Source organism: Medicago sativa, chromosome 7 (genome assembly GCF_051527215.1).
Source record: "Medicago sativa cultivar Bolivia chromosome 7, Bolivia_mono, whole genome shotgun sequence".
Lineage (NCBI taxonomy): Eukaryota > Viridiplantae > Streptophyta > Magnoliopsida > Fabales > Fabaceae > Medicago > Medicago sativa.
In genome coordinates this window covers 8183142-8204847 of record NC_140755.1, presented here as the reverse complement: position 1 = coordinate 8204847, position 21706 = coordinate 8183142, and the positions used below count along the sequence as shown (strand labels likewise).

Here is a 21706-nt window from a genome sequence, read left to right as displayed (position 1 = left end):
CAAGAAAAGGGTTGGACTGCACACACACACTCGCTTGAGACTTGATGTTGGGTAGAATAGGTTCATGAGAAGTATTTGGAATTGTAATTAGTGTACTTGAAGCAAAGCCTTTCTTTTGAGACATTTGTTCTTAATATTGCCATAATCAAATCTTTTGTTGCTGCTATGTTTGCTGCCTTTTGCTTGAGGACAAGCAAAGATTCAAGTGTGGGGGAGTTTGATGAGTCATAGATAGTCTTATTTATTGCCTTATTTAGTTTAGTTTTATTTTAGATTTGATTTTATTTTATTGCATTTTATTTTAGTTTAGAATATTTTACTTCAAATTGTGTTTTATTTTATTTTAGGAATAAATATATGGTGGAAGGTGCCTTGGAGCAAAATAAAGAGGACTGGAACAAATACAGCGCAAGAATACGAAGATACGGGACAAAAATATGTTCCCCCAAAATCAGAAGCTTGGCACGGCCCGTGCCAACATGTGGCACGGCCGTGCCCGTCTCCAGGACCTGTTTTGCTGCTTTTCTTCAAGCCCAAGTTACCTTGTTGCAGCTTTACCGTTTTATCCTTTTAGTTGCTTAGTTTCTAAGTCAGATGTAAAGCTATAAATAGAGTAGCTCTCCACCATAAACAATGGATCCTTTACTTTGTTTATTTCAATTGCTATTTTAATAAAAGTCTTTATTTTCCCTCTTACTTTCTTTGCAATTTACTTTACTATTATTTTCTCTCTTCTTCCTCCATGTCTACGATGAACATGAGTGAGTAGACTTCTTCGTCTTGGGATTGTTGGGGAGTCTAATGACTCAATCCTAAACAAAGCATGTCTAAACCCTAATTTCTATGTAACCCTAATTTTTAATCTAGATTCACCGTCTTAACGTGGATTAACAATTATCAAACTGTGGAAGCGAAAGCGGAGGGTTTGATAATCGTTAATCCATCATCCCAAACATCAATTCATAAAGCGAGAGCGGAGTCTTGATGTTGGAACAAGTGAATCTAGACAATAATTGCAAAACAGTGAAATAGTCTTTGCAATTATTGAGACAAAGAGTAGTTTCAATCCTCTATGCATCTTCTAGTAATCATGTCAGTGAAATAGGCTTGGTTACTAGAAGTAAACTCTCACTGGACTTTCATCGGAAAGGTGAGGAGCTAAGGGAAACCGGTCTTTAGAAATTAGTGTGTAAATCATGAAATTAGATGTTTAGGTTTTGTCTAGTGAAGGATTAGTCATTATGATGAACCAATGATCCTAAGGCCCTTTATTATTATTGTTTTTACCTTCAGCAATCAAACTCTCTTTTATTAACTTTCTCTCCTCTAATCATTCACTAAAAGTTAATTAAGTTGAACAACTCCCTAGCGGAACGATACTCTTACTTACTACTATTACTTCGATAGGCCGTGCACTTGCGGTTTGGCCCTATCACAACTCATCCAAAAAAGACTTCTTACGCGGAGATGAACAAAAATTTTGCAGCTCTACTTAGGGTGATTTTGAATCTAGGGGGAAAGGACAACTCATCTATAAAGACTTCCTACGAGGATAGATAGCCCCTAAGTAATCTGCAGCCCCTTGTGCTTAATTTGTTAATCTAATTTAATTGTACTAATTTCCCATCACTCTTATATGAAATGAAGAAAAGACTTTTCTCGGTTACTTTAGCACTAGTGATAGAACTTGTTCTTCATAATATCTGTCTTATACAGGAGCAATAAAAGGGTTGGACTGCACACACACACTCACTTGAGACTTGTTGTTGGGTTGAAGAAGTTCACAAAGAATACTTGAAGTCATAATTAGTGCACTTGAAACAAAACCTTAGGAGAGACTTGTGTTTTTAATTGTGTTGCCATGATTTAATCTTTCTTGTTGCTGCTACGTCTATTGCCTTTTGCTTGAGGACAAGCAAAGATTCAAGTGTGGGGGAGTTTGATGAGTCATAATTTAGTCTATTTTAATGCATTATTTAGTATCATTTTATTTAGATTTAGTTTTATTTTATTTTAATATTATTTCGTTTTTGAACCTTTTACTTCAAATTGCATTTTATTTTATTTCAGGAACGAATATATGATGGAAGGTGTCTTGGAGCAAAAGAAAGAGGTCTGGAGAAAATACAGTGCAAAAATACGAAGATACGGAGACAAAAATATGTTTCCTTGAAGTTAGAAACTTGGCACGGCCCGTGCCAACATGTGGCACGGCCCGTGCCAACATGTGGCACGGCCGTGCCACCCTCTAGAGTCTCTTTTGCTGCTTTTTCTTCGGGCTCAAGTTACTCCGTTGTAGTTTTACTGATTAGCCCTTATTTTTGCTTAGGTTTTAAGTCAATTGTAAAGCTATAAATAGAGTAGCACTCCATCATACACATTTACCTTTTCTTAGAATTATTTTAGTGACAATTATTTTAATAAAGTTCTTTTATTTCTTTACTTTCTTTCTCGCAATTTATTTTATTGCTTTCTCTCTTCTTCCCCCATGTCTACGATGAACATGGTGAGTAGACTTCTGTCTTGGGATTGTTGGATAAGTCTAATGACGTAATCCAAATCAAACCAAGCCTTAAACCTTAATTTTATGTAACCCTAATTTCTAATCTAAATTCATCGCTTTAACATGAATTAACTATTATCAAACTGTGGAAGCGAACGCGGAGGGTTTGATAATCTTTAATTCATCATCTCAAATATCAATTCATAAAGCGAACGCGGAGCTTTGATATTCGAATAAGTGAATTTAGACAAGGTTTGCGAAACATGAGAATAGTCTAGCAAACCTTGAGACATATAAAGTTTCGATCTTCAAGGGTCCCAAAGGCAATCACCCATGAGAATAGGTGTGGTTGTTGGAGGGATACACTCACTGACTTCGAGACAAGCTTTGATATGCTTAAGAGAAACTTGTCTTTAGAAATTGGGACTAACGGAAAATTATAAGTTTAAGGGTTTGTTTGTGGAGGATTCGTCGTTATGATGAACCAATGATCCCAAGGCTCCTTTTTAATATTGTTATTTACTTCAACCAACTGAACCTCCTCTTTTATAACTTTTCTTCTCCTCTAATCATTTAGTTAAAGTTAGTTGAATAGAACAACTCCCTAGCGGAACGATACTCTCTTACTACTATTACTTCGCTAGATCGTGCACTTGCGGTTTGGCCTATCACTAATATTAACCATATTGATGAATTGAGATTAACACAGTCGTTGTGCAAACGAACTTAATTTTATTACTTCGATAGTTTTTAGTACACTCGATGTGATTAACTCGGTGTGGTTGAAAAGAATACTGATGAGGGAGTAGTTGAAAAGGAGACGGATAATGGTGTAGTTGAAAATGAAAGGAAAGAAAAAAATGATGAGGGAGAAAAAAGTAAGCTTTTGATACATGTGAATTCAATGTTAAAAAAATCTAAGAGTCAATTGCTGCAGGATGGAAATAAGAAGCAAGAAGTTCCATCATATGTGAAGCTTCCTTATTCTCATTTATCCAAAAAGAAGACAAAGGAGGAAGGGAAATTCAAGAAGTTCATGGAATTATTTTCACAAATACAGGTTAACATTCCTTTTAGTGAAGCCCTTGATCAAATGCCAATTTATGCTAAATTCATGAAAGACTTGTTTACCGAAAGAAAAAAAGCCAAAGGATGATGAAAATATTGCTCTTTCAGAAAACTGTAGTGTCATCCTCCAACGGAAACTCCCTCAAAAATTGAAAGATCATGGAGAATTTACTATTCCTTGTATCATTGGGAACGTAAGTGTTGGAAGAGCTTTATGTGATTTGGGAGAAAGTATCAATCTGATGCGTCAATCCATGATGAAGAAGCTAGGGTGTGGTGAACTAAAACCAACAAAAATGACCCTCACTTTAGCTTATCGGTCAATCTCATACCCTTATGGAGTGATAGAAGATGTGTTAGTGCAAGTGAATAATTTTGTGTTTCCTGCTGATTTTGTAATCTTAGACATTGCTGAAGATGAAGTGATCACGTTGTTGTTGGGTCAACCATTTCTAGCCACATGTCGTGATTTGATTGATGTGGAGATGGGAGAGCTGATGTTGAGGTTCCAAAATGAGCAGGTTGTGTTTAATATCTTTGAAGCAATGAAGCATAGAAGTGAAAATCCTCAATGTTACCAGGTAGATGTTGTTGATGAAATAGTTAAAGTTGATTCCCGAGAGTCTCGACGAACACAAACTATGGAGAGAATAATTGTAAATTCCATTGAATGTTGTGACAAAGATGAAGATGTGGAGGTGAAGGAATGTGTCAAGCAACTTGAAGCTAACAAACAAGAGGTAGAACCTGTTAAGATTGAAAACTTACTTGGTGGAAAGATCAAAGGGGCACCCCTTGTGTGTGAAGAAGTATGGAAGGATCAGAAAAATCCAGAATTAAAAGAACTTCCCTCTCATTTGAAATATGTCTTTTTAAGCAAGGACACTTCCCGACCGACAATCATCAGCTGCACCTTGACACCTTTAGAAGAAGAAAAACTAATTAGGGTGTTAAGGGAAAATCACAGGGCATTGGGATGGACCATTTCAGATTTAAAAGGTATTAGTCCAGCTTATTGCATGCACAAAATACATATGAAAGTTGAATGCAAGCCTGTTGTCCAACCACAAAGAAGGCTTAACCTGACAATAAAGGATGTGGTCAAGAAGGAAGTATTGAAATTGCTTGATGCAAGTATGATCTACCATATCTCTGACAGCACTTGGGTGAGTCCTATTCATGTGGTACCAAAGAAAGGAGGAATAAATGTGGTGGCTAATGAAAAAATGAATTAATACCCACTCGTACCGGTACCGTCACCGGTTGGAGAATGTGTATAGACCACCGGATGTTGAATCAGGCAACAAGGAAGGACCATTTTCCCTTGCCCTTCATGGACCAAATGTTAGAGAGGCTAACTGGTCAAACCTTTTATTGTTTTCTGGATGGGTATTCAGGGTATAGTTAGATTGCGGTATCTTCGGAGGATAAGGAAAAGACTGCCTTCACTTGTCCATTTGGGGTCTTTGTTTATAGGAGAATGCTCTTTGGGCTGTGTACTGCACCGACGACCTTTAAAAGGTGTATACTCGCCATTTTCTTAACATGATAGAGAAGAACATTGAGGTCTTTATGGATGATTTCTCTGTGTTTGGTAAGTCTTTTGATCCTAACATAACTTCGTGTCGTCGACTTTACCCAATCCAGAATGTTGTATAACTAGTCTACATTTTTAAAATATTGTATGATAAAAATCTATAAGTTGGATTGTTTTTTAATAATGCAAACTAACTAATCTATTGAAATTGATACAGTAGAGTTTTTTTTTTAAACCAAAAGGTGGTAGCTAAGATGCTAACCAACCCAAAATATATATTAAAAAAAGAGAAGGATACAAAGCAGAATGGAGGGGGCCAGACCAAACTCCATCAAAAAGAGATATACCTAAAAGAAGGCATCCCTACTAAATCTTTAACCTAACAATCATTTATAAAATCTGGAATAACAAACCATACACCCAAATTTTGCAAGGAAAGACCGTGATTTGCTAAACAGTCAGCAACTTGGTTACCTTCTCTATATATATGAGTCACAACAAAATGAAAGTTCTTCAACATGACCTGCATATTAAGCCATCTGTTTCTAAGATGCCAAGGTACCATAGTTGGTTTTTGAAAAGCTAACACAAGCAAGGACGAATCTGTTTCCAACCATAAGTATGTCCAGTTGTTATGGAAAGCAATCTCAATAGCACATAAGGCTCCACAAATTTCAGCATGAAAAGAAGTATAGTGGCCTAAAGGCTCGGCAAATCAAGATAAAAAAGAAGCATCATGCTGCCTAAAAATACCACCACAAGCAGAATTACCTGGATTACCATTTGAAGCACTATCTATATTACATTTCAGCCAGTTGAAGTGTGGGGGAGACCAGATGACTTCTTTAATTAAAGGAGGACAGGGTGGATGAGTGGTAACATTAAAATTCTTCAAAACCTTAAAGTCTCTGATAGAGTTATTGGAAGCTTTATGGGTTGCATTACTTGCTAAAGACGTAGCAGAGATGATAATGGTTATAGCGTACCTCCAAGGAATGTTTTTGTTGCAAAACCTTGCCTGATTCCTGACAAACCATATTGTATTGAAAAGATTGATTAAGGCTGATGTCACCACCACTTTACACTGAGGAGACCAATTCAAATCACAAATTTTCCAAATATCTTCTAGACAGATAAAGTTTAGGGAAAGATTGAGAGCAGAAGCTAACCAAGACCAAAGTTTGATAGCATAGGAGCAAGTGAAAAACATATGGAAAGTGTTTTCCACATGTTGATGACATTGACTGCACATTGACGGAATGTTACTGCCCCGAAGCATGAGATTTTCATCAGTTGGAAGTTTGTCATGCATAACTCTCCAGACAAAAAGGGACTTAGAAGGAGGAACATCTACTTTCCATATAACTTTAGCCCAGTGTAGCTCCTGAAACTGCGGATGTTTGAAGGTATAAGCTTCCTTGAGTTGTAATTCACCTGATTGTGAATGCTGCCATAGAAGAGAATCCGTGGAGGGCTCCAGAGGAATGGTAATTTGTTGAACCATGTTCATCAAATTTTGAAATTTTTGTTGAAGTTGTAAAGGAATATACCATTGACCGTTGAAAAGATAATCACCAACCTTTGAAGTCAATTTTCTGCTGATGTGATGAGGTATATTGAATGTTTCAGCAAGTGGATGGCCACACCAACTATCATTCCAGAAGTTAATAGTATCACCACCTCCAATCAGCCAGGTCGAATTTGCAAAAATAGTTTGGAATTCTTCTTTGATACTACTCCAAATGGAGGAGTATATATGATGGTTGATAATTTTGCCACCTCTAATGACCCTATCTTTCAGAAGCTTTGACCAAGATTTCTCAGACTTCAAAACATTCCAACAAAGATGAAGATTAGTTGCTGAATTTAGACTTTTGAGTGATCTCAATCCTAAACCACCTTGTTTTAGAGGTCTGCACAATTTCTTCCAAGCAACCGTTGCCATTTTCCTCTTGTCTTTGTCCCCACTCCAAATGAAATTTCTGATGCATTTTTCTAGATCTTTGATGAGAGAGGTAGGCCAAGAGTAAAGGGAAATGTTGTAGATCAACATGCTTTGAATCACAGACCTAACTAGTTGAACCCTGCCAGCCATAGATATAAGTGATGCTTTCCATGCTGACAGTTTCATAATGATTTTATCAGCAACAGGTTGAAGGTGGATCACTTTAGGCTTCCCCTTAAAAATAGGAACACCCAAATAATTGAAGGGGAATGAGCCAATATTAAAGTTAAGAAGTTGAAAAATATTTAGAAGTCTAGATTGCGAAATGGATCCAGAAAAAATAGTGGATTTTGAAGTGCTAATAATTTGGCCAGAGCTGCGAGCATATCTGTCAAATAAATCCTTTAGAGCATGCAAACCTGAGAGTTTACCTTTACAAAATATCATCAGATCATCAACATAGAAAGAATGTGAAGGAACTGAAATGTTTCTGGTGCCTTTGATGAGCTCCAGTTTCCCTTCATCCACTAATTTAGTAATGCTCTTGCTAAGGACATCTTCAACAATACAAAAGAGAAGAGGGGACAGTGGGTCACCTTGTCTCACACCCCTTGAACAAGAAAAATAGCCTTGAGCTTTACCGTTGATGGAGACGGATAAAAAAGCCGATTGCAGAATTACATGAATCCAGTTACAAAAAACATCATTGAAACCAAATGTTTTGAGAACTTTTTGCAGAAAGGACCATTCAATGGTATCAAAAGCCTTGGCAATATCAATTTTCAAAGCAATGTTACCACCAAAAGATTTATTATGTAAGAGATTAGCAGCCTCTGAAGAAATACACGAGCAATCTTTAATGCTCCTCTGGTGAATAAAACCCATTTGCTCCTCTGAAACTATGGACGGCAAGATAGGTGCCAACCTGTCCGCAATAACCTTAGATATGATCTTGAATTTGAAATTCGCCATAGCAATTGTCCTATAGTGTTCAATTGCAGTAGCATCAGGAGCTTTAGGAAGCAAGGCAATGATGTTGGAATTATAACCTGGAAGAATCCAACTGGATGTGAAGAACTCAAGAACAGCTTTAGTTACATCATCACTGATGATATCCCAATAAGTTTGGAAAAAATATGCTCCAAATCCATCTGGACCAGGGGCACTGTCTTTGTTAAGAGCAAAGACTGCACCTTTGATTTCTTGTTCCGTGGGAAGCATAGTCAAAATACCATTCATTTCATCTGTAATAAGATGAAGGATTACATCTTCAGAAAGTGATTGTTCCTGCAAAACCATGTTAGAGGAAAAAAGATTTTTATAATAAGTAACAACATGATCAGCTATCTGTGATTGGTCTGTTAGAGTATAAGCTCCATGTTGAAGTGAGGAAACGATTTTAGAAGAAGTTTTGATTTTTGCAATACGGTGAAAGTACTTTGTGTTCCTGTCTCCCTCTAAATGCCAATTGAGTTTTGCTTTTTCTTGCCAGAAAGATTCCTGTCTGTTCAAAGCATCATCAAGAGTTTTATGCGGTTCTCTTTCCTCATCAAGAAGAGAGTCAGAGATTCCATGAATACCAATCAGAGCCTAAATATTATTCAAAAGATGCTCAACATTTTTAACATATTCATGCACATTACCAAAGCTTTCCTTGTTCCACATTTTCAATTTTTCTTTCAAAGTCTTAAGTTTTTTGCTCAGGATAAACATAGGGCAGCCAATAACAGGAGTATTCCAACAATCTTGGACAAGCTGTTTACAATCAGGATGTTGAGACCACATCCTCATAAACTTAAATTGGGAGGCCTGACTAACATTACTCAAATGGAACTCTAGAAGAAGATCTGAGCAGTGTTTAGTTAGAGTGGAAATAGACACAGAGTTACAAGTATCCAACCAAAACTGATTACAAATAGCCCGATCTAGTCTGCGCTCTGTGTGTCTTAACCCACCTCTATTGTTGGCCCAGGTGAATTCCGAACCAGAAGTAGGAATATGAATAAAACTGTTAAAATCTGTCCAAGATTGGAAATCTTGTATAAGAGTTCTAGATGGATTAATTCTACCTCTATGCTCATGAGCACCTAAAATAGAGTTAAAATCACCAATGAGGCACCAGGGTAAACGATAAAGTGATTGCAAAGAAGTCAAAGATTGCCAAAGGCTTCTTCTAGTTAAGTAATTTACCGAAGCATAAATTGCAGAGAAAGCTAGAGTTTTATTGTCTAGAATCAACGAAAAAGAGACTTGTTGTGAATCAGAAGCCAAAACGGTAGGTGAAAGAGACAGTTTACAAAAACACCACAAGTTGGGAAGAAGGTGTTGTCTATCATTAACTGCAAACAACTTTAGATTCAAATTTTGAAACCACCTTCTAGGGAAATCAGCATAGTTTAACCAAGGTTCAGAGATAACAATAAGTCAGGTTTATCGAGAGAAATAAACCTTTTGAGGGCTAACTTAGATGGGGAGTTAGCCAGTCCCCTTATATTCCAGAAAAGAATCTTCATGGAAAAGGTTTTGGCAAAACCTTTGATCTGGTTGAGTATGAATTCTTTGCATTCGCTACCTTCTTCTGAGCCTTTTTATGAGCTTTGGATAGAATCATTTGAAAACCAACATCAGCAGACTGAGTCTCCAAAGTAGGTGATGGTTCTATCTCAAGTGCTGCCAGCAGTTCAGCTTCTGCTTGCTCATTCTCAACCTTGTTTTCCTAGGAGTTGTTGAGAAATTCCATGTCTCTCTGCACTCTAACCGGAGTAGGAATGTGAATCTCTTGTTCAACATCCTCTGTAGGATTGTGCTACGTGGCATCTACAAAGGAACCCTCTGAACAATCAACATCAGAATCGGTTTCTACCACATTAACAGGTTGTGGAGGCTCAATCTCCACCTCTAGCATTCTGATTTGTTCTTGCGACACAGCTGCTGAACTGATTGCAACTTCTGGATCAGTAGCCTTACTTTGAGCTTCTTCAACATTTATGTCAGCATTAGTAGCTTCTTTATCCACATTATTCACTTCTGTAGATTCCTTCCGTTCCATTCTGCCGTCTCTAACTTGCACAAAGGACGGTTTATTATCTCTAGCTTGTTTCTTTGGCATCAATTTCTCTTTCTCTGGCCTAGGATCACCTTGAGGATACCATTTCTTGCAAATATCAATATGATGCCCTATTGCCCTGCAATGAGTACAAAAATCTGGTACATTTTCATATTCAATGTCCACATAGAACGCAAACCCTTTTCGTTTAACAAGCAGTTTGTGTCGAAGTGCTTGTGTTAGATCGAGTTCTACCAAAATTCTAGCATACAAGCCAAAAGTTCTTTCCAGCATAGGCTTAGCTGTAACAGAATCAGAGCATAAAGGGGAACCTATACCACTGGCTATCGAAAACAGTATGTTTTTCCTCCAATATTCTTGAGCCAGGCCATAGATACAAATCCAAACCAAACTTATGCAGATGAGTTTTGTTGTTTTCTAGGATTAAATTCATTTGACCAAGCAAACAATTTGAGAATACCAGGGTTCAGATTCCAATTAGCAGTGGATCTCACCCTTCTAACATCCTCAATAGATGAAAAAATGAATTCATAAAAACCCTTACCAATTGAGATTATTCCCCATCGAGCAAAATCTTTCCAGATCAAGGACAGCTTGGCTTATAAAGCAACAACAGTGAGTGGAGAAGAACCCTTTGGCCAAATAATTCTGCCCTGCAGGTTGAGCTTACACGCATCCATACCTGCTAGGTATTCATCTTCTGGAATCGGTATAGCATACTCATCACCCTTAAAAACTGCTTGAGGAAGCTGAGAGTTAGGAATCTCACAAATATTGGATAGGACCTGTGCGAAAGTTTTTGTTGGTTTGGGATGATTTTTGATTGAAATTTTTGGTCCAGAATCAAGGTCAAGACATTTCCAAGGTATGTTAAAAGGTTTCATGGTGGAAGAAGCAAGAAAAACGGTGGATTAGAAAGTCAAAACAGGGACGACAGTGTACTGCTCGCCAGACTTTCTCTCTCTAAGAACATTATCTCTCTCTCCTTGATCAATCTTTTTGGTAACTATAAAATAATCGATACAGTAGAGATTGAATGAGACCTTGAAAGAAAAACTAACTCAATATCATCAAAGCAATATAAGTGTGTTTTTAAAAATTGGATTGCAAATGAAGATTATTTCATAAAAATTATTTTATTTTGAATCAAACCTTTCTACTAACGGTATACACCATCTGTTGCCAATTATAAGCAAATTTTAACTTTTAAATTCATTCGGTTAATGATATATGGAGTCCATAATTTAGATCACATATATCATTAATTGAATGAACCTAAAAAATCGAAATTTGGTTTTAATTGAAAACAGAGGGAGTATATAAATTAAATATTTTTTAATTCAAAATAATCATAAACTAAATTCATAACCTTCTTTTTGTCAAGATTCATGTGAAAATCTAAAACTAACGGAGTGCCACGTGGCCCAATTATTTCATGCCACGTGGCACACTAAAAGACAAAGTTTCTCTTAACAATATATAAAAGTTGAAGTATAGCAAAATTTCATAATCGTCCTCTTTAAAACTCATAATCTCCTAAATTTTATGTGCAGAATGGTCATTTTGCAAAATTTAATTTAATTATTTTTTTAGAATTAATTATGGATAATGATTATCACAATCTTCTACTAACAATATATAAAAGTTGATCTATAGCAAAATTTCATAATCGTCCTCTTTAAAACTCATAATCTCATTAATTTCATGTGCAGAATGGTCATTTTGCAAAATTAATTTAATTGTTTTTTTAAAATTTACTATGGATAATGATTATCACAATTGCAACAAAATTTCACGGACAACTATGAAATTAAATAATTTATTAAAAAAATTATGGATAATGGTCATCACAAATCTAACAAATTTTTGCGGTTAAATATAGAATCTAATTTTTTTAAAATGAATTCAAATCAAATAATATGGAATTATCTACGGATATAACAAATTTCTCTGCATATTTGTTTTTGGGATGCAAAATTAACAAGTCTTTGTAATACTTTTAATTTGTTTTTTTAATTAAAAACAAAAAGGTGTAGCCAATTTTTTATCTACAAAAAAAATTACAGCTAATCTGCACTTCCATGGATAGATGGATATAACAAATTTATTTGTTTTTTGGATGCAAAATTAATAAGTCTTTTCAATACTTTTAATTTTGAATTTTTTAAGGAATTTTAAAATATTTTTTGTTTTTTTAATCTACTAACAATATATAAAAAACGAAACTCAATAAAATTTCATAATTGTCCTTTTTTAGGGAATAATTGTCCTTTCTTAAAAGTCAATATATTATCATGATAACTATGGACGACTATCTTTTTCTTTAATTTTGGAGAAATAAGCACTTAAATTCTACAATGAGTGCGGTGTAAGTATATAACGGTGTTTCGGAGAAACAATACAATGATGTTGATTTGATAAAAAAAACAGTGATATTGATATTTTGAAAATAGTCACGAGTTTTCCAAGTTTTATCATATTGACTATCTCACATCGTTACATAAAAAAAATGCATATATAAGCATATAAAATCCTCAATGAGTGTCGTGCAAATATTTAACGGTGTTTTAAGTATAAAATAAAAAGTTATTTAATAGAAACACTACATGTATGTTGATATTATGAAAATAGTTGAGTTTCTATAATTTTATCATATCTATTTTGTTATATATGTACATAAAAATTTATTTATGCATATATAAACACATAAAATGTACATAAAAATTTATTTATGCATATATAAACACATAAAATCTGCAATGGATGCGGTGTAAACATTAAACAATGTTTTGCATATATAAAATAAAAAGTAATTCAATAGAAACACCAAATTAATGTTTATATTTCGACAATATTAATGAGTTTCCACAATTTTATCTATACTTGCAAAAAAGTACGGTAAGGGATACTACGGTTCAGTATCGTATTCTAGGGTTTGGACTGATGATTGAATGTCTTGAGAATGATCTCAAGAGTAGTATTTATAGTATGCCATAGGCTTGGGCTTTAATTGCTTGGTTCCCAAGCAATAGGGGCATTTGTGTATTTTAGGCGATTTCTAGAGGTTTCTAGAAGCTTAGAAGGGCGGTGCCCTGAGGCAAGCGCGCCAGGGTCTCAAGAGCCCTTCTGGAGGGTGCCTGGCCCCCTTTTAAAGGTATTAGAGCTTTCTGAAGGCCTTAGAGCCCTTCTGGAGGGCTTTAGAGCCTTTAGGAATATTATGACGGTTCACAGCCCCCGCACGAGTCTTGCGACAAGGCGAAGTGATGAGAATGTGGGATTGGCCCTTCTGGCGGGCACCCAAGTCTTTAAGAATGTAATGACGGTTCATTATCATATCAACGTTCTCATATATTTACATAAAAATATGTTTCTCCAAAAAAAAAAATTGAAAGAATAAGTTTCTCCAGATAAAAGGCATAAAATCTGTAAAGGGTGCGGTGAAAATATTGAACGGTGTTTTGCATATAAAATAAAAAGTTATTTAATAGAAACACTACATTGATGTTGATATTCTGAAAATAGTCACGAGTTTCTAAAATTTTATCATATCGATTTTTTCATATACGTAAATAAAAATTTATTTATGCATATATAAACACATAAAATTTGCAACGGATGTGGTGTTAACATTGAACGATGTTTTGCATATATAAAATAAAAAGTAATTCAATACAAACAATGTATTAATGTTTATATTTTGACAATATTAATGAGTTTCCACAATTTTATCATATCAACTTTCTCATATATTTACGTAAAAATTTGTTTCTCCGGATAAAACGCATAAAATCAGCGACGGTGTGATGCAAACGTTGAATGGTGTTTTGCATATAAAATAAAAAGTTATTTAATAGAAACACTACAATAAATCCCCGCGAGCTTAGCTCCGTTGGTAGGGATATTACATATTATATGCAGGGGTCGGGGTTTGAACCCCCAGACACTCCACTTCTCCATAATTTAATTGTGTGAGCTCTAGTCACTAGGCTACTTGATAAAAAAAATAAAAAGAAAACACTACTATGGTGTTGATATTTTGAAAATAGTCATGAGTTTTTAAAATTTTATCATATCGATTTTCTCATATATGTACATAAAAATTTATTTATGTATACATAAGCACATAAAATCTATAACGGGTGCAGTGAACACATTAAACGGTGTTTTGCATATAAATAAAAAGTTATTCAATAGAAACACTTTATTAATGTTTATATTTTGACAATATTAATGAGTTTTCACAATTTTATCACATCAACTTTCTCATATATTTACATAAAAAAATTTCTACAAATAAAACGCATAAAATCTGCAATGGGTGCGATGCAAACATTGAACGGTATTTTTTATAGAACACTACATTGATGTTGATATTTCGAAAATAGTCATGAATTTTTAAAATTTTATCATATCGATTTTCTCATATATGTACATAAAAATTTATTTATGCATATATTCGCATATAAAATCTGCAACGGGTACGATACAAACATTGAACGGTGTTTTGCAGATAAATTAAAAAGTTATTCAATTTAATCACTATATTAATGTTTATATTTTGACAATATTAATGAGTTTCTACATTTTTATCATATCAAACTTGTCATATATTTACATAAAACTTGTTTATACAGATGAAACGTATAAAATCTTCAACCGGTGAGATGTAAACTTTTAAGGTGTATTTCATATAAAATAAAAATTTATTTAATAGAAACATTATATTAATTTTAATATTTTGAAAATAATCATGAGTTTTAAAAAAAAATTTATTCAATAAAAATTTGTTTTCACGTACATAAGAAAATAAAATCCACAACATATGCGATTCAAATATTTAACATATTTTTCTATATATAAGAAAAAACTATTCAATAGAAACATTATAACATTATATTAATGTTGATAATTTTCATTTATTATCCTTAAACATTTGACAATATTATAACAATGTAATTATATATTTTTTTATATGATTACCGCAATATTATGCAACCCATGCAGAAGCACGGGTCTATTACTAGTTAATATTAAAATAATTAAAATATTATAATTGTTTTTTATTTATTATTATTTATTCTAGTTTTATTAGAAAAAAAAGAAAAAGAAAAAAAAACAAATAAATCCTCTATAAGATGGATAATCGTGAGACCAACTCCATCACAATTGGGGGTGGGAATAGGTCAGGCCGTCCGTCAGGGGCCTATGGCTCAGCCTACTAAAAGCCCGGCTCGGCCTAGCTCGTTTAATAAATGAGTCAAGCTTGAGCTTTTTAAAAAGTCTATTAATTTAATTAGGTCGGGCTTAGGCTTATAAAAAAGCCTATCAAGCTTATCAGGCTGGCCCATATATGAGTATATTAAATTTTTCCACACACACACACACACACACACACACACACACACATATCAAAAAGAATTACTGATATGGTTATTTTATTTGTGTGAACTGTTAGGGTCCGTTTGGTTCGAGAGTTTTGGAGGGGAGGGGAGATTTTTAATTTGACGTGTTTGGTTCAATTTTTAGAAGGGGAGGGGAGGGAAGATGAACAAATTTTATTGCACTGTCAAAATTATCCTTATATTAATTTAAAATCTCAATATTATCCTTGTAACAACATTTATTGTTATTATGTTATATTATCCTTGAAACAACTTTTACTATTATTAGGTTATAAGTTATATTATTTTGTAACAACTTTTATTCCATATTATTAACAATTTTTTCTTGTAACAGCTTTTATTCCATATTATTAACAATTTTTCCTTGTAACAACTTTCATAACTCCTTGTAACAACCTATTACTAATCCATTATTCCATCATCTACATCATGTTGTTATCGATTACATCGTTATTATTTCGTTACTTTATTATCTTTATTTAATTAAGTTTAAGGGTAAAACAGTAAAATAATTTTAAAATCCCTCCCCTCCCCTTGTGAACCAAACATACTTTTAATTAAAATTCCTCCCCTCCCCTCCCCTCCATTAAAATTCCTCCCCTCCCCTCCCCTCCCAATTCTCGAACCAAACGGACCCTTAAGGCTTTCTACTGATATGCCCAAGGTCAAGTACGGGTATTAGATTAAGTTTGAAATCCTTGCTGTTATGAGACATGATTATTCTTGAGTTTCTATCCATCTATAAATTTTACAATTGTGTTTTATTAGTTTAATGTGTATCTAATTAATGTTTATCTATATTAAGTACGTTGCACAAATTGAAAGGAAAAAAAATTATGAACAGACTCTGTTTGAAATTTGTAATACAGACTAGGTTTTTAGACAGGCTAATAGGTCAGACCAGACTTTTAAAAAGGTCAGGCCAGATTTAAAATAAAGCCTTTGACAGGTAAAAGGTCAAGACTTAGACCAGTTTTTTTAACTAGTCCTAGCCTATTTAAGCAAAGCCCGGCTCGGCCCGGCTCATTCCCACCCCTAATCAGAGTTAACACCATGTTTTTCATCTTCTTCTTCTTTTTAAGTGAATGTTTTTCAATTCTTGCACTTAATAATTTATTTTCAAGGGACTGTTTTTGCTGGTTCTTTCCCACACATGCCAATAAAGAAATGGATCCCAATCTTTATATCTAATCCAAAGGTACATTTGCCAACAAAACTTCTAAAACCCTAAACCTATTTTTCTTGGCGGCAATTACATAGGTTAAATGACATCACACGGTTTGCTAAGCACAGTTAATGAATATGTTCAAATTCAAATTTCCCCCAAAACTCTCCAACTAACCCAATTCATATCAGCCTTCCATCTCCCAACTACACATATTCAATGATGTATATTTCCCATGCAGCAACTACTACCCATACAGTAATTACTAATGCACCTAATCTCTGCCTCCATATAAACGAAACAAATGAGTACCTTTTTTTTTCTACATGTATCTCTCACAGCAAGTGTAAAACCATGGGTCACTATAAAGTCCAAGATCTGCACTCTTACTATTGTTTGTTATCTTTTGCGTGAATGTTTTCTTAGATCCGTTTTTTTGTTTGTTTTTGTGCCAGCATCCTTGATTCCAAATCATGTATCTGAGTTGGACAAGATTATCAATGAGTTGCGGTGAAATATAGGACCTATCTCATAGAGTTTGATATTGAACATGATTGTTGAATGAAGATTTATATCCATATGATTGTTGATCTTACAGTCAATCAATTCTACCGATTATGCGGTTAAGCTCGACATTTCTTGTGGGAAAGCAGATGTTGTTTAAGGTTGAGGTTACTGATGGTAGTTTGCATCTTAACTGGCGCAATTATGCCGTAAAGAGAGCCGCCGATTATGCTGAGGTGATAAAACAGTTCATGGTTCTACATAAGATAAATGTATATATTGCATAATTTAAACCAGATGTGTACACAGGTATTTTTTTTCATCATGGTCTATTAATGTGCATATTATATTTTGTAGATAACTAATGATGAAGAGGAAGCAGTTTACAATGATTTGCAATTAACTATGGGTGTTGACTATCCGCTGGAGGTAATCAAAATATAACCGCATTTGCTATTCCTAGAGGTTGAGAACATTATAATTTGATGATACTGTCATGCTTATGTCACACTTATATTTACTTGCAGAAATGCTTGATGAGTTTGGTGATTCTTCCACTGCTGCCATCGAACTGAACGCAAATGAACAAGTGTCCTGCAACAATGTAACAAATCTGGTAGATGGCGAACAAACACCTTGCAGCAAAGTAATTGGAAAAAGGCCTGCCAATAAAGTTGGATCAGATAAGGTGGACAATGCTGAAGCTGGGCAAGAATCTACCGAAAACCCCTTAAGCTCAAAGTTGTCAAGATTGAGCGCACTAAATTGAAGACAACTTTGTGTCCTATGTTTCTTTTTATTCCTTTTTTTTGTCACCGTCTTTCAAGGGTTGTATGAATATTAAGTTTACTTTGTTGTCATCTATGTTGTGCACTATGTTTCCTATCACATGGTTGTGAACTGTGTTTTCCTTTTGTGTTGAATGGTGCACCAAGTTATATCACATGTATCCGTTGCCCAATTCAAATTGCTAATTAATCATATGAAGGTGAAAAATGTACTCTTTGTTGCAAGTTTCACCATGCTATGTGTTAATCTCTTTGCTTTCTTTGCTTAACTTTTTTAAAAGCTTTGAGAACATACTTTGACCACATGCTTTCCTCAAAGTTGACAGCATGCATCCTTCAAGTTCCATATTGATTCAGTGTGTGCTAATAAGGCATCAGTATATGAAAAAGTAATCTAAATTGCAGAAAATCTAACCATTGAGAAAATAATCCAACCTTAGTTAGTTCAGCAATGTTATGAATTTTCATAGATTCAAGAAGGATGAGATTTTAATCCATTTATTATGTGACATAGTAGGTGTAAATATTGAAAACATTTATTTTGTATGGTGCTCAAGATAAGTTGGGACTAAACAACATTAAAAGAAGATATTAATTAATAAGCTTAACCGTGTCTATACATGCTGTCACGTGGCCATCTCATTACTACTGTAGCGGTTGCTTCTTTAATTGGTTGCTTATGGCAATTGTAGCATATATCATACCTTGATAGAGTGAATGTAATAAATAAGCAGGTTGCTCATGTCAATATATAATGCCATATGAGCTTTGAGCTTAGCAAGGTATAAACAAATCCATTACATGAGACAAACGTGAGTGTGGTGTGTGTTACCTATTGTATAGGTATCGCAGGGTAGGAATATATCAGCCTTAATGCTGCCCAACAATAGGGGAATCATCCATGGAGCTGTTTGTGCATTGTCTAGAAATTTTGCTAATAGATGAAGATGGTCTTTGTACTAATAGTACTTCGAACATAGTGTTTAAAGAAGTATTCTGTAATTTCAATATTTGTACTAAAAATAATGACATTAAAATTATAAGTTATAATTGAGCTATTGAACTTTGTTTTGGCCTACTACATTTTGAACGTATATGACGTGTGCGGCAGCACGGGTGGAAAGTCTAGTACTAATCAGAGTTAACACCATGTTTTTCATCTTCTTCTTCTTTTTAAGTGAATGTTTTTCAATTCTTGCACTTAATAATTTATTTTCAAGGGACTGTTTTTGCTGGTTCTTTCCCACACATGCCAATAAAGAAATGGATCTCAATACTATTTTACAGGAAAGCAGCTCAATGATACAACAATTATGTTCTCCATATGCGCTTCTTCAAAACAAACGGAAACAATGGCAGAAGCACGAACGGAAATGCAAACGGAAACGGAAACTGAAACTTGATGATGAAGGTCGAAATCGATTACGATCTCTATGTTCAATCACATTTTTGGATCTGGAATTCAATTTGAAACCCTAAAATCCGTTCACCCCCTTTCCAAATATTCAATCACGTTTTCCCCTTTCAGATGTTTTTTTTTTTAAATGATAATAATAAGGCAATTTCTATATGGTACTCCAAGCAAAATTGAGTGTTTTGGTACTCTCAAATGTTTAACCAATAGAAAAGTGCCATTTCAATTAAATGATCCATGCCAACATTATTAAACATTGACTTAAGGGAAAGAGTTTTGGTACACTTCCCTATTCAATTTAACCCCCAAAAATTGTACAAATTATTATTTCAGTAAATTAATTAATGAATTTTTTTAATAAAAAAAAAACCAAATCATTAACCACCATCACAATTTTCTCTCCAACATTCATCATCTGAAACTTAACCTCCTCCTTTTCTTTCTGGGAACATAAAACTGCAAATTAGTGTGTGAGTGTTCCCATTTTTCTTGCTGCAAATCATTAAATGCAAATTAGTGTTGTTTTTCATGTTGTTCCCCTTTTTTGGTAGTGTCGTGAGTGTTTTTGGTAGCTATCCCCTTTTTTGCTATAAAAAATAACTGCAGAGTTTAATTAAAATCTGTCAAATTAGTTCTTGTAGTTTCCCACATATAAGCAAATTAGTCTATGTCAGTAGCATTCCTTCGTGATAATACCTCTCTTGGAGACCAGAAAAAATAAAAGATTTTTATCGTTTGGCAACGTCCAGATAAAACTCGATGAAAATGCTCAAATTATTGCAATGAAGAAGAACTGCTATGAAGGAGAAGAAGTAAGGATTTAAATTTGATTTCTGTTAAATCAAATTAAAATTAACTATATCATAAAATAAAATCCCCAAAGTGCAAAATTCATAAGTTTGGTGGTGCTAATTCTATAATCCACTCAAACTTACTTGTTCCGTGCTGTCAAAAAACTATTGGCCATTTTAGTTTGGAGTATTGGTACATACAAATATATGGGTGTACGGTAGAAGGAGCCTAATAATAATTAAAAAAACAATTATTATATTAAGATTATTTTAATGTTAAAAATTTGTCTTTTAGTGTGCCACGTGGCATGAAATAATTGGGCCACGTGGCACTCCGTTAATTTTAGATTTTTTTTTTAACTGTGAGCAAATAGAAGGACCAATACCAATTTTTTCACAAAGTGCGGGGACCAAACCCAAACAAAAAAATTGCAATGACCAATACCAAAAATTGGTGAAAGTGCAGGGACTAATTACCTATTTAAGCCTTATTTTTATTTTGAATTGGGATTGTTCATTTGAGAGTGTTTAATTCTTATTGATACGGGAAATTGTTGGCACATGATTGTATTTTGGACAAATTACTACCCTTTGGTTCTTAAGTGCTTAATGATTCCTTGCTATTGAGATAATCACATGCTACACATGACCTTTCACTTATTTTACCCAACATATTTCACTTGGCGGCTTAACTTTTGCCCTCTTCACCTCAATTACTCGCATATTTATGGCATTCAACCATTTCATACGTAATAAATAAAAAAATGATGATTTTATCCGATTACTCATATTAACTATTGATGTATTTTAACTCACATGGATTGTGATGTGATGTAAAGTTCAAATAACAGTTACTTGAATTCGAAATTGGGTCATAACTCAAGTTTTGTGTGGCGCAGTATCCATAGTGCGAAGGTGGTTGTCAAGTAAGGTGCTTGATGGAAAATTGGTTCTGGGTTTAATATACCTATTATTGGCAAGCCTTGGATAGGGATAGGGTCGAGTATCCCTCTTGTTAGCCCTGGTGCCACGGACCTCTAAAATTACTCTGTGGGGCATTTGATTGACCAAAGTAATAAGGTCTGGAATGAACAGTTAATACGGCAATTATTTCTAGCAGAAACAACTCAAAGTATTTTGAATACTCCTCTATATCCACAAGTACATACCGATAATTTGCTTTGGAAGGCCGAGAAGAATGGTTGTTACTCGATCAAAAGTGCCTACCGCATATGTATTGAAGACATTGCAAACAATGCTCATCTGCGGAAACGTGGGTATTGTAGTGGTATATGGAGATTGAAAGTACCCCCAAAAGTGAAGAATTTAGTGTGGAGAGTGTGTAAAGATTGTTTCCCTACAAGGGTAAGGTTGATAAGCAGAGGAGTCAACTGTCCATCAGCTTGTGTTAAGTGTGACGATCCACATGAGGATATCTATCACATATTTTTTTCATTGCAAGACAGCAATAGATGCTTGGGACGCTGCAAATGTCTGGCATTTGATTACATCATCCCTGAAT

General features: G+C 34.4%; 1 protein-coding gene and 1 long non-coding RNA gene across 3 annotated transcripts; one reads left to right on the top strand and one right to left on the bottom strand.

Annotated features, from left to right (window-relative positions):
- Positions 1 to 5823: 5823 nt before the first annotated feature.
- LOC146903960 (uncharacterized) lies at positions 5824 to 11004 on the bottom strand. The gene is made up of 4 exons (XM_085728202.1): positions 10803 to 11004; positions 9875 to 10401; positions 9587 to 9769; positions 5824 to 8643 (listed from the first exon to the last, which is right to left on the bottom strand). The coding sequence occupies exons 1-4, from the start codon at positions 11002 to 11004 to the stop codon at positions 5824 to 5826; spliced, it is 3732 nt and encodes a 1243-aa protein (XP_085584328.1).
- Positions 11005 to 17007: 6003 nt separating this feature from the next.
- Positions 17008 to 18107, top strand: LOC146903959 (uncharacterized). 2 transcript variants are annotated; one of them, XR_015018849.1, is made up of 3 exons: positions 17008 to 17427; positions 17549 to 17620; positions 17719 to 18107. It is a non-coding gene; the product is annotated as an uncharacterized LOC146903959 (long non-coding RNA). The 2 variants fall into 2 exon arrangements; XR_015018848.1 differs by having other exon boundaries at positions 17008 to 17463.
- The last annotated feature ends 3599 nt before the right edge of the window (positions 18108 to 21706 follow it).

Bases quoted from the DNA above. Each gene is read 5' to 3' on its own strand.
- LOC146903960 (XM_085728202.1), bottom strand. From the start codon at position 11,004: ATGAAACCTTTTAACATACCTTGGAAATGTCTTGACCTTGATTCTGGA. The intron at 9,770-9,874 runs GTAGATGCCACG...AACAACTCCTAG, and splicing joins ATTGTTCAGAGGGTTCCTTT to GAAAACAAGGTTGAGAATGA. The intron at 8,644-9,586 runs GTTTTGCCAAAA...AATAATATTTAG, and splicing joins CATACTCAACCAGATCAAAG to GCTCTGATTGGTATTCATGG.